Source organism: Alternaria metachromatica (genome assembly GCF_023757995.1).
Source record: "Alternaria metachromatica strain BMP 0045 chromosome Unknown scaffold_4, whole genome shotgun sequence".
NCBI classification, from domain to species: domain Eukaryota; kingdom Fungi; phylum Ascomycota; class Dothideomycetes; order Pleosporales; family Pleosporaceae; genus Alternaria; species Alternaria metachromatica.
In genome coordinates, this window is record NW_026055495.1 from 428,710 (window position 1) to 441,120 (window position 12,411).

At 53.3% G+C, this 12,411-nt stretch overlaps 5 protein-coding genes across 5 annotated transcripts; 3 read left to right on the forward strand and 2 right to left on the reverse strand.

Moving 5' to 3' along the window:
* Nucleotides 1-123: 123 nt before the first annotated feature.
* Nucleotides 124-1,117, forward strand: J4E83_002504 (uncharacterized protein; the record flags this gene model as incomplete). Its single annotated transcript, XM_049329450.1, has 2 exons — nucleotides 124-291; nucleotides 506-1,117. The coding sequence occupies 2 exons, from the start codon at nucleotides 124-126 to the stop codon at nucleotides 1,115-1,117; spliced, it is 780 nt and encodes a 259-aa protein (XP_049191129.1).
* Nucleotides 1,118-1,192: 75 nt separating this feature from the next.
* J4E83_002505 (uncharacterized protein) lies at nucleotides 1,193-2,940 on the reverse strand (the record flags this gene model as incomplete). The annotated part of the gene is made up of 2 exons (XM_049329451.1): nucleotides 1,193-2,852; nucleotides 2,933-2,940. 2 exons carry the CDS (start codon nucleotides 2,938-2,940, stop codon nucleotides 1,193-1,195), a joined length of 1,668 nt encoding a protein of 555 aa, XP_049191130.1.
* A 1,841-nt stretch (nucleotides 2,941-4,781) lies between these two features.
* Nucleotides 4,782-7,854, forward strand: J4E83_002506 (uncharacterized protein; the record flags this gene model as incomplete). Its single annotated transcript, XM_049329452.1, has 4 exons — nucleotides 4,782-5,206; nucleotides 5,314-5,566; nucleotides 5,758-6,740; nucleotides 6,906-7,854. 4 exons carry the CDS (start codon nucleotides 4,782-4,784, stop codon nucleotides 7,852-7,854), a joined length of 2,610 nt encoding a protein of 869 aa, XP_049191131.1.
* Nucleotides 7,855-8,132: 278 nt separating this feature from the next.
* Nucleotides 8,133-10,609, reverse strand: HSP88 (Heat shock protein hsp88; the record flags this gene model as incomplete). The annotated part of the gene is made up of 5 exons (XM_049329453.1): nucleotides 8,133-8,435; nucleotides 8,486-8,794; nucleotides 8,852-10,394; nucleotides 10,454-10,485; nucleotides 10,535-10,609. The coding sequence occupies 5 exons, from the start codon at nucleotides 10,607-10,609 to the stop codon at nucleotides 8,133-8,135; spliced, it is 2,262 nt and encodes a 753-aa protein (XP_049191132.1).
* Nucleotides 10,610-11,010: 401 nt separating this feature from the next.
* J4E83_002508 (uncharacterized protein) lies at nucleotides 11,011-12,207 on the forward strand (the record flags this gene model as incomplete). Its single annotated transcript, XM_049329454.1, has 1 exon — nucleotides 11,011-12,207. One exon carries the CDS (start codon nucleotides 11,011-11,013, stop codon nucleotides 12,205-12,207), a length of 1,197 nt encoding a protein of 398 aa, XP_049191133.1.
* Between the last annotated feature and the right edge of the window lie 204 nt (nucleotides 12,208-12,411).

Here is a 12,411-nt window from a genome sequence, read left to right on the forward strand (position 1 = left end):
ATACATCCTATGACCCATGCGTCACATCCACCTTCCAACTCTTTGGCCCCAACACTCTGACTCCTACTTTTTTACATTCCTCCACCTTGACCTCTTCTATCCCGTCTTCAAGTCCGCGAAACCATGTCGCCTACTCCATCCTTCTCCTCCAAATTCATCCTGATAACGGGCGCAAACAGCGGCATAGGAAAAGCCACCGCCCTCTCCCTCGCCACCCTAAACCCAGCACAACTCTGGATCGCCGGCCGTAACGTCGAAAGCGGCCATGCTGCCGTCGCTGAGATAAAAGCCGTAGCCCCGTCCGTCGATGTTCGATTCGTAGAATGCGATTTAGCGAGTTTCGACTCGGTAGCAAGAGCGGCGAGGGAAGTGGTGGAGGGTTGTGGAGGCAGGTTGGATGTTTTGATGTTGAATGCTGGGATTGTATGTCCGATTTCTATTTTGCCAGCGTATTGCGTCTTTTGGTAATGTCTTGTCGTTGACTGACACTCTTCTGCGACGATAGATGGGCGGCTACCCCGGCACCACACCTCAAGGTCATGAACTGCAATTCGGAACGAACCACGTTGGCCATGCCCTCCTGCTTAAACTCCTCACACCAACCTTGCTTTCCACTGCAGAGACCACGGGCTTGACACCACGCGTCATCTCCGTCAGCTCGCGGGGCCACGCTCACACCGCCGCCCTGCCAGACGGCGGCATCGCGTTCGACACGTTGAAATACTCCCAAACTGATTTGTCAGGCGTGAACAAATACACGCAATCCAAACTAGCCAACGTACTCTACGCGCGCCAATACGCGTTACACTACCCACAGATCCTTACTGTGGCGATCCACCCTGGTGATGTCTTGACAGAGATCTTCAATAAAGGCGCTGAGGGAGGTGATGAGCAGATCAAGTATCTGGCGAGGGAGGTGGCGCCTAAGAGATGTGGATCGCTGGAGGAAGGCATCAAGAATGGGGTTTGGGCGGCGACGGCGGAGGGCGTGCTGAGTGGACGGTATTATGAACCTGTGGGTGTTTTGGGTATGGGGAGTGAGTTGTCCAAGGATACGGGATTGGGAGAGAAGTTGTGGGCCTGGACGCAGCGAGAGATGCAAGGGTGGGAGCTCTAGGAAGGAGGGAGTGGATGCGCTGGATTGGGTGGTTCTGGTTTTGCATGAGATGTTCTTGAGCTGTATTGGTCCCCTTCAGGTATAAGAATGTGTCTTCTTATCGGTCTTGTGCCTGGGTTTGGGATTGGCGTGAAACGTAATGGTTTCCAGACTACCGTCTAGTCGCCGTCTTTTGCATGTGACGACGACTTCGTTCGTGAGGTCTCCTCTTGTCGTTGCTTCCACATCGTGGAACATGTTATGCTCCGGCATCAAAGACCAGCTATACGAATCTTCCAAATTGGGTATCTCTGAGAGAGAGAAGCCATATCCAGCGTTATCCCCATAGTGAGTATTTTGCTCTTCAAGCTCCATAACCGTTTCCGCGATATTTGCTGCCGTGAAAGAATCCCACGTTCCTTCCTTGAGTGGGATCACCCGCAGGAGCCGAATAGCATGGAGGCGGATGCGATGGTATCGACACTTGATAGCCGTGTAATACAAAGGCGCGATAAAGCCGTATTCGCCAATCGAATTGTGGAGGTTGACGTTGTCGGGTATAGACTTTGCCAAGGAGTACTCTTCAAAAATGTGTATGGCATGAACAAGGATCGTGAGAAACGCTTGCGTGTACGCTTCGTAGTGCTGCTCCGAGTGTATTTGCAAACAGCCGCACATTATACCCGCCATGGCATGATACATGAGTAGCAATTTGAGGACTGATGGTTCGCGGCCTGTCGGAAGCTTTGTTGGTGGCGTCTTTCCGCCGAACGCCAATGGTTCATTTGGTTTCTTTCCGGCAGCTAAGGCTAGTTTGTCGATTGAGTGCAGTGTACCCAGATACGTTTCGTACCACATTGCAAGGTGGTTCGCGATCTCTCCTTGCCATGCTGTAACCGCAGCAACTTCGTCTTTAGAACCTGGCCCTAGCTTCCGATGTCGTTGTCTTATGAGGACAATACCATGCAACAGTACATCCAGAGCGTCCTTCGCCTCTTCAGTGCTCGTAAAAACAGGGTATGGTATGGGTGCTTCCATCGGCTGAAGGAAGACATCGAGATCCTCCAGACTGGAACCGAACAGATTACTTTGCATATGTAGGGTCGCGAAACTGCGCACAATGCCTTGGTCGATGCTCTTTTCATATGAAGCCGGCTTGATTCTGAGGACGCCATCATTTAGGCAATCCTTCTCCGTGGTCATGTTGATCAGGACCTTTAGACCGTTCCGTAAGTGTGATTCGGCCAATTGGTATTGCCCGCGGAGGTATTCAAGCAAGGTGAACAGTTGACAGGTGACCAATATGACAGTAACCGAGGCTTTGTCTCCACATCGCAACAGCGGCTGTAGCGACTGGATTGCTTTGCCATATTGTTGCAGCATGAACTTTTCCCTCTCATCCGGACCTTGTGCCGAATCGAAACTGCATCTGTGCGCAGCGCTCAGCGCAACAGCAGCATGAAGAACCGCCGGTTCTGACGACGCTGCTGGTAGCACGATCGAGTTCCAGAACTTCGAAGCAAACCAACCGGAAGTTGTGTGAACGATGCGGATCCTGTATAACTGTAGATACCTGAGTTCCTCGACACCCAGGACTTTGGTTGGAGGTTTCTGGATCGATGTTGACACCAGGCCGTATCTTTCAACGTAGGTGTTCCCTCCGCCACCCCACAGTCCGTAGCCCTCGCATGTCCGACCAGTGGAGCGACAGCGAGAGCATACAGGCTTGGTTTCGTCGCACTTGACTCTTCGCGCTCTAGTCGATGTCGGTAAGCGTCCATAGGAACAGATCTCTACCCAGATCGCTGCAAAACAAACAGCCAATCGGTTGAGTACCGTGTCATTGAACAGGGGAGTCCACTTACTTGCAGGTTCCGCACCCTGATTTAGACTTCCTCCGTACAACACCTCTTACAGTTTGGCATGCAGCTTTTGCAGTCACATGTTGATTCGGTGTGTTGGCTTCTGGCTGCATAGCGAGAGCGATGTCCAACTAGAGTGACGAACATGAAGGCGTCGCTCCAACTCGTTTTGCGAGATATCTAGCGGCTCGAGTAGCATGTTTCAAAGAAGACGCAGGAAATGTTGCGAGACAGTTTGGAGGAGGAACGGACAGTCTGTCAGCCCTAGGCTCGCTAAACTTCGGGAAGGTAGGCCGGACCCCTGCATACGTTACACCACTCTAATTGGTCCGCTCGGCATAGCTACATTTTGATTGCTCGGCCTTGTGGAATACGAGTGTCGCGTTTTGCTGCATGCGTGCTATAGAATCTTGACAATTCAATACTTCCTGACATAATGTTTACGTTTCCCTAAAGAAATGCGACACAGATTATATCCGTTCCTGGTGGCATCGATAGACATGCAAAGACGATGAAAGCGCGAAGCACTTCGGGAGGGTCTGGTCTTTCAGTCGAAGCCTTCCGCATGTCGCCAACCCATGGAAGGAATTAAGCTCTAAGCACAGAGATCATCGCCCTGTCACCATGTATTCAAGGGAGAACTCGGACACAAGGTGTTGAGTAGACTCAGGAACTGTTTTCCCTCATTCGCGGGTTTGCGCTTTCCATCACTGATTAACCAAACTTCGTCATCAAAGTGGGGCTGTGGACCCCTTTGCCAGCTGCCTCTTTGAACAACACTTTAGATACAGTCCCTACCCTCCACATCTCGCTACTCAAAGAACCAACGGAACAAGGTGAGCGCGCCCAATCAGACCGAATCGTCTCTGCCCGGAGATGTCCCTCTGTTTGTAACAGTGCTAGTAATAAGCGCCCACATAAACGTCGATGCGAATTCGACTGGAAGCAATACTGAAGTAGAGTCTTCGCGACTCAGGACGATGCCAATTACACCTCCCCAGGCGGCCAGGGTCGCGAGCAGACAGAGCCAGATCAATATCGCGAAAGGAAGGGGTATATGCTCGCAGATGTTGTTCGGAAATCCGGCGATAGCAGACATCAGATACCGAACACCGAGAAAGATAGAAGGTACGAGCTCAGCTGTAAGCAACAGGAGCCTCTGTAGGGCGCCTCTTAGCCATCGAAAAAACTGTGCCGGTAGGCGGATGCATCTGTTGTCGTGCTGCCACAGTGGAGTTCGGCTGTTTAGATTCCACCCGACTAGCGGTCTCATTTCGTTATTCTCAACATTCTCGGAAACTCGTGCTGGCTCGTAGTAGGACCAATCTGGGAGCTGGGGCGTTGACCTAAGTTTCGTGAGCTTACCACAGCCATGAACTGTGCAATGGTGGACGAACTTGGTGTTCCAGAGTGGTAAACGTGTAGTTCCCATCGGGGCGTGGTGGTGTCTCGAAGCAGTTCGGCTTCGCGGGATAAAGGCTCTGAAGATGACCGGGGCGCATACAGTTTGCACCTTAGCGACGTGATTAACGGAGAGGCTTGTGATTGCTGCTACGCATGTATCGTCAAAAGACCGAGCGTCACGCTCTCGGCTTGGTTCGGATAGCTGGGGATAAATATCCATATATGCGTCTGCGAGACGTTGTTACCGCCTCCATATGCTTCGATCCATAGGCGCTCAGCGATCACCCTCTGCTGTCTATCCAATCAGGATCATAGCAACCACAAGGCCAGCGGGGCTATGCTACCGGTCAGCATCTTGGCAGCGATACTCTTCATCATTTTGCACCCGCGGATTTTCCATGCTACTTTCGGTCTTCACAATGGCGGAGGCGCTCGCCATAATCGGGCTGGTATCTAACATCCTATCGTTTATCGACTTCGGCATCAAATTCAGCTGTGGGGTTCGGAACGTGCGCGATTCCCTTCACGGTACAACTGCGGAGGTTCGAGAGCTCGAACTTATTGTGGAAAACGTTGAAAGATATCATGAGCGAGTCAAGAAGCAGCAAGTTTCCGGTCAGAAGCTATCCGTGCACGAGAAGCACATTTTGGGCATGGTTCAACAATGCCGCAGCATAGCCGAAGAGTTGCACAAGGCTATCGCCCGGCTACATATGCGCGAGGGTCGCTCGAAGACCATCGAAAGTAGCCGCGTCTTTTTCCAGAGTTTCTGGAAACAACGAGACGTTATTTCTCTACGAACAAGGCTTGAAGCGCTGGACAAGCAGATTCGATCAAATGTTGAGTACATCATCAGAAGGTATATTAGCGCGAAGATTGAAAGTATAGGCCTTCCGGAGCTGTGAATATCAACGGTCGAGAAGCAGATACGCTGACTTAATCTTCCTATAGTGATTATGACTCTGCATTGTCAGCCAAGCTGCAGGCCTTGAAGAAAGGTCAAGATGATCTTGCCATCAATTACGACGCCAAGTTGGATCAAATTCGAGACGAAATCCTCACCCTTTCACGACAGGATCGCACAGGCGAAAGCACCACACAGTTGGCGCAATTAGCCAGTCTGAAAACGAAGCTTGACGCGCTCGAGAAAGAACATAAGGCATGCATTAAGCAGACTGATATCATAAGAAGCCTGTACTTCCCAGTAATGCGCCGACGATGGAGCCAGATTCCAGAAGCTGACAAAGCGTCGAACACGTGGATCTTCGATAAGTCATTGACCCCCTTCACAGTCTGGTTAGATAGCACCGAGAAGGATGACGGGCTCTTCTGCATTACAGGACGGGTAATAAAAACGCCCTTGGTTTCTGAACTCACACTGATGTACCAATGTAGGCGGGTAGCGGTAAATCAACTCTGATGAAATTGGTGTCTGAACACCCGAGCACCCTTACATGCCTTGAAGGGTGGGCCGGTACGACCAAGCTCTGCACAGCAAGCTACTACTTCTGGAACCAAGGCTACGAGATGCAGAAGAGTCAAGTCGGACTTTTTCAGTCCCTTCTTTATCAGATACTCAAATCTGTACCAAGACTCATCGAGATAGTGTGCCCTGACCGCCTGGAGCACGAAGACTGGGATGTAAAGGAACTGAAAGCTACCTTCGCGCGCATCGCTACCCAGGAGGATTTAGAAGTCAAGTTTTGCTTCTTCATCGATGGTCTGGACGAGTATAACGGAGCTGAGGAGGACGTTGTCCACGCTCTGAAATTTCTTTCCGCATCCAAGGACATCAAGATCTGTGCCTCAACGCGACCTCGGTCGGTGTTTGAGAAGTTCTTTAGTGAACGTTCTCGCACATTTGACATCAAGGGGTTCACCAAGGAAGACATGGGACGCCACGTTCAACGCGAACTTGCGGAGAATGAAAGCTTCCAACGTTTGGAAGACGCTGGGTTTACTTGCGAAACAATGACGCGGGCAATTGCAGACCTCGCGAAGGGCGTGTGGTTATGGGTATTCCTCGTCACTCGTGACATTGTACACGCCGTCAACCGAGACGAAGATGTCGAGACGCTGTGGAAGATTGTCAATCTGTTCCCAGCAGATTTGGAAGCCTACTTCGAGCGTATGCTCAACGCCGTCCAGCCACAATATCGTGAAGAGATGTCACAGATATTCTTGATAACAGTGGATCAACTGCAACCGCTCCCGTTATTCGCGTTCTCACTGCTGGCAAGCGAACGCAAGAACCCCGCATATGCCACCAACCTCTCCATGCGATCTTTCCGCGAGGGCAAAATGAAAGAGATGTACCCGAAGTGGAAGTCGCTCATTCACAATAGATGCAATGACCTTCTTGTTGTCAATAATGAAGAGTAAGTGAAATTTCCGGCCAGCTACTCATGTGCTAGATTCTCCCGAAGCAATGCTCGGGGTGTGGACGTGCTCAGTGATTGCACAAGAGATATTATAAGCGCTTTAAGCTTGTATCAAGCGGTTGCAAGCTTTTTAGACACTTGCTAACTGCTCCGTCACTCCAGACATCCCCTTTTCTTTGGTCCCACAGTCGACTTCCTCCACCGGACTGTCGGCGACTTTTTGCAGGATAATTACTACCCTCAACTTCAAGCCAATCTCAAGGGCCAGTTTAGCTCTACATCTGCCCTATGTAAGATGTGCCTTGTGATGCTTAAATTACTCCCGGACGTCGACTTCGAAGAACGGCCTTCAATCAATATAGTCATCGGAATAACAGACGAGCTACTCTATTACGCGTACGAAACCGAGAGAAACGACCCGAACCCCATGTCTTCCCTAGTCGAGGTGCTCGATGACATGGATCGCGTTAACAGTCACCACGCACGCGGCGCTAGGAACCACTGGACGCACGCCCGCGATGCGGTTGGCGAACGAGGAAAGGATGTGTACCAAGAGGGCGACAACTACAGTTTCCTTGCACTGACTGTGCAAGCACGTCTCGTCAAGTACGTTCGCGCGAAGTTAGACGCCAACCCAAACAACATGCGAAAGGGCGGGCGGCCACTACTCGACTACGCGCTCCGCCCACGTCGCATCACACCTATCAGCATGCGATACCACTCCAAGCGCGACGACCCGAGTGTGAATGTGGACATGGTACGGCTCCTCCTCGATCGCGGAGCGGATCCAAATCAGCAAGTTCATCTGAACGACGGCAAGTCAGTCTGGCTGCTCTTTCTACTTTCGATACATGAGACCGTCTTGCGTGCGCACAAGGGTGGCACAAAACCTTCAGGGAGTCTCACTAGCGCTTGGTACCAATGTTGCCAATCGCTCATCCAACATGGTGCCCAGAGGAATTCGTATCTCCCTAAAACGGAATCGGTGTCAGCCGTTGGTAGTGTCTTGAGGGATCTCTTTGGGTCTGCGAAAACAGATGCTCTAGAAGAGCTTCTGGACAAGAAGGAGCAGGAGGAGCAGCAGTCAAAGGGCTCGTGTATGATCATGTGACATTGTGCTGGCACCCCGTTTAGGAAAGAACGCCTGAACCCAAATTATAGAGACAGCGGAACATATCATTGTAGTTCCAAAACTGGATATCGTGTTCGTTCGTCTATGGACTAGTCTATCATAAGCATCGCATTACCATGATCGTCATCACAGAGAAAACAAGAAGAAAAGTCGAACAGAGAAAACTTTCCCCTCGGCGCCAAACGTAGCCCTTTAGTATACCACGCCGACCAAATGCTTTTCACTTTGCCGTTACGCCTTCACAGATGCCTCTCCGCTTAAGAAGCCTCCTCAACACCGTCTGGCTTTTGTGCCTCGGCGTCCGTCATCTCCGCGTCTTTTGGCTCTTCCGCCGGCGGCGCCTCAGCCTGCTTCTTTGACTCGGCTTCCCGCTTTGCGCGCTCAAGCTCGGCTTGCTTGGCGGCGTGCTCCTTTTGGTGCTTCTCCATGGCTGCTTGTCGCTCGCCCTCGATCTTGTCGTTGTAGCGCTGGATGATGGGACCGGCGATGGAGCGGATGTCCTCCTTCTTGGAGACGTACTGTGCCTTCGACGCGTCGTCACCCTCGTCGTATAACCATTCCTGTTTAAATGTCAGCGCAGTTCATGTATCGTACTATTGATGGGACTTACCTCGATGGTCTCGAGCTTGGTGTTGAGCTTGGCCTTCTCTTCGTCGCTGGCGAATTCGGCGTAGACGTCGAGAATCTTGTCCTTGAGCTCGTAGATGAAGCTCTCGAGGTTGTTCTTCTCGTTCTCGGTGTCTTGAACGAGCTTGTCCTCCATGATCATAGAGTTCTCCTTCTCGGCCAGGGTCTGCTTGCTCTCTTCGTCAAGCGAAGCAGTTCCGGCTGATAGTGGCAGGTCACCCTTGCGTTGCTGCTTCTTGACCTTGCGCATCTTCGGTGGCTCCTTGGCGGCGTCCTTGTCAACGTCCATTGCCTGCGCATAATTTGTTAGCTCATTTGTTACGTGCGCAGAAGCAGGACGCGCAAGTACAGGATCAGCGTCAGGCTTGTGTCGTTTCGCGGCAGGCTCGGGCGGGCTTTGCCGCCCGTTACTAGGATCAGAAGGAAATTGGGAACGTACATCACCCTCTTTCTTCTCTGCTGACGGAGACTCGGGAATTGGCTCCTCAACTTCGGTTTCCTCGACGTAGTATCCGGATTCGACGTTGAGCACACCGTGCACGTTGAGGCGTGCCTTGAGCTTGCAAATCATGAAGTCGCCCTTGGGGTCCTCCTTGACACCCTTGACGGAGAAGCGGCCGATCCAGGGGTTCATCTTTCCTGGCAGTTGCTCGGGCTTGGCGTACCTGGCCTCGAGGTCGAATGGGTGTTTCCGGTAGAATGTGAGGATCTTGGTTGATGGCATGACGTTGCCCTTGTTGAAGACGGTCAGGTTGGTGTCCTCATCTGGAATGTCCTCTGACTTCTCCCAGGTGAACTCGACGGGGTAGTTGACCATGTCGTGAACGGAGAAGTCACGGACACGGAATACTGGGGAGAGGATGGCGCAGCAGAAAGCGCAGCCACGAGCGACAGCCTCGTCCTGGTTGAGGGTGAAGGAGAGCGGCTTGCCGAAGTAGTCCTGGATCTTGGCCTTGAGGACGGGTACACGTGTGCAGCCACCAACCATCTCGATGGCGTCGATGTCGGCAGTGGTGAGCTTGGCCTCAGCGAGAGCCTGCTCGATAGGGGCGGTAGCACGGTCGATGAGGGGCTTGATCAGCTCCTCAAGCTCCTCGCGCTTGAGCATACCGCGGACATCGACGTCGTTCATGATGGACTCGACGTTGATGGGGGCCTGGTTGTTGGCGGAAAGGACCTTCTTCAGCTTCTCGACACCGGCGGACAGACGGAGGCGGGCCTTGCCGTTCTCCATGACGTCGATCTTGTACTTCTCCTTGAACTCCTTGGCGAAGTGCTCGACAAGGGCCTTGTCGATGTAGCGTCCACCGTAGTGGCGGTCCCAGGCGCTCGACTTGACGGCGAGCTCGCCCTTCTTGAACTCAACGACGGTAGCGGTGTAGTTGCTGTGGCCGATGTTGACGAAGACGACTCTCCGTGGCTTCTCCTCGGGCGCTGGGAGGTCCAGCTTTGTGATGCCCCAGCCGAGGGCGACTGCGGTGTTGTCGTTGATGAGCCTCAGGCACTTGAGGCCGGCGATGTCGGCGGCGTCGAGGATGGCGCGGCGCTGGGCGTCGGTGTACCAGACGGGGCAGCTGAGGACGACGTCGTTGACGGGGAGTTTGAGTTCGGCAGATGCTGTGGCGCGCATCTTGGTCAGGAACATGGCGGTGATCTGGGTGGCAGTGAACTGCTCCTTCTTGCCCAGATATGTCACCTCAGCGCCGACCTGGCCGCCCATGTCGATGAGCGGCGCGGATATGAAGTCTTGCTCGACCTGGACATCGGGGTCTGTGAGGTTGCGGCCGGCGAGGCGGACGAAGGAGGAGACGGTGTTCTTGAGGTTGGAGATTTCCTGGTTCTTGGCCGTCTCGCCGACGTATCTGCTCTTGGGGCCGAAGCCTACTAGCGATCTGGGAAATTGTGAGTGGATGCTCGTTGTGTGCGCTGCGTGCGCTGGGGGTCTACTTACGGTGTCGCGCGGTTGGAAACCTCATTTGCAATCTACTGGCGTCAGTATTATGGTGTATCATATGCGACCGGGGCTACTCACCACATCGACACCGCGATTCCGCGCAACAGCAATGACGCTGTTGAGCGTTCCCAAATCAACACCTACTACAGACATGTTTATCTCTGATGGCGGGGTATGTGTGGGCAAACGTGGAGGGAGTGTGTGCGGTGAAAGTCGTGTTTGGGGGGTCGTGTAAAAGATAGACAGACACGGGTTCGCAAATTTCAAGTGACCGCTGCGTGATGACTTGCTGGCAATACGTCGAAGAAAAGAGAACCTTCTCGACAGGCCCTGTTTTAGCGGGGTCACTAAAGAAAGTGTTGCGGAAGGCACGGACCATGCAAATCGTCCAACAACACGCTGCGTCATATCCGCTCGCACTCGCTCCTGCCGTCTCCGCCGACGCGTCTCGATGCCGCCAGCGTCTTCCAACGCAACCCCATGGACGCCTGCACGCCCGCCTCTGAGCACCCGCACGCGTCGACCCTCTGTGCGATAAGATAGCTGACATCAGCATGGCCCAAATCCCCCCGTACCCACTCTATAACCGCACGTACAACCTGTACCGCCTGTCCCCGCTCCACTGCCACGACACTCCCCTCCTAGTCGACGCCTCACTTCGCACCCATGCCAAGCGCCTCAAGGAACAGCTCAAAGGCGACAGCGTGCGCGGCGTGCAGGTCGACTTTGCCGCTGCCGACGACACCGCGAAACTGGGCCCCCTGGACGAGTGCACCTGGGAGCTGATTGGCGACGAGGATGCCTGGATTGACCGACATCGCCAGTCGATGGACCCCGATGCCTCACAGCTTTCCTCCGTCTCCCAGCTCACCCCAGAGCGGGCGCGTGGACTGGAAGTGAGCCTCGAGTACGAGAAGCAGTCGTACAATGCGCTCCTGCTGCGCGACCCGGGCGTCACTTCCTCGCAAAATGGCTTTACGTCACTGCCCCTGCTACTCGTGAAGATGCCGGGCCCAGTACGCGACATCTTCCTCAACTACCTCCGAACGACCTTCGATGCCCACGTTGCGCCCTTGAAGCTGCCCTCGCCCTTCATCACTTCGAGTCTCGAGACCTACTTCAGGCACCTCGCCGCGAGGTACTCGACCCAGTCCATACAAGACATCATAAGACAGCTGCATATCCAATTGGCATTCCCCAATACCACAAATATCCTCAAACACGTAGAGATCACAGTCGCAGGCGGCGACATCTCTGGTTTCGTCGACAGGGGCAGACTGCTCAAGGACACCCATGACAAGCCCTTTACAGGTGCCCTGGCTGCCTATCTTCGGCAGCATCTCGCCCTCGACATATCGCACCCCAAAGTCCAGATATCCCGAATAACCTGCAACAGCTTCCACCTCGGCACCGAGCGCCTCAAACTCGTCGCACCTGATCCGCTAGCGGACACGTCCTTCTCCGATGAAGGCGGCGCATCACAAGACGCAAGTGCGAGTGAACTCGCCGTACAAGAGCTCTATGTATCGTTAGTGCGAGAGGCTGCTGGCAGCGGGAAGTTTCTGCCGGAGGAATTGACCAGCGAATCGAGAGAAGAGACGCCGTCCTCCATCGCAAGCGCTAAAGCGGGGCGCAGGAAGAGAGCCATCAGCAGCACTGCTATCACCGATAGTAATAACAAAAAGACCAAAGGCAGAGGGAAAGAGAACAACCGGAAGCTCAATGGCAATGCCGGCATAGCCGATATGTAGGCACACCTAATCTTGGGTAGGAGTACCTTTTTCAAAGCGCGTTGAATATTTCCTAAGATACCCATTATCAATTTCTAGCAACGAAACCATTGCATCTCACTTTATCTTTTTCGCGCTTCAAGCCGACACGTGCCACGCTCCCATGCCACGTCTCTCTCACTGCGATGTCGCCACCGGATTACGATCGGCTACATCAAGTCACAC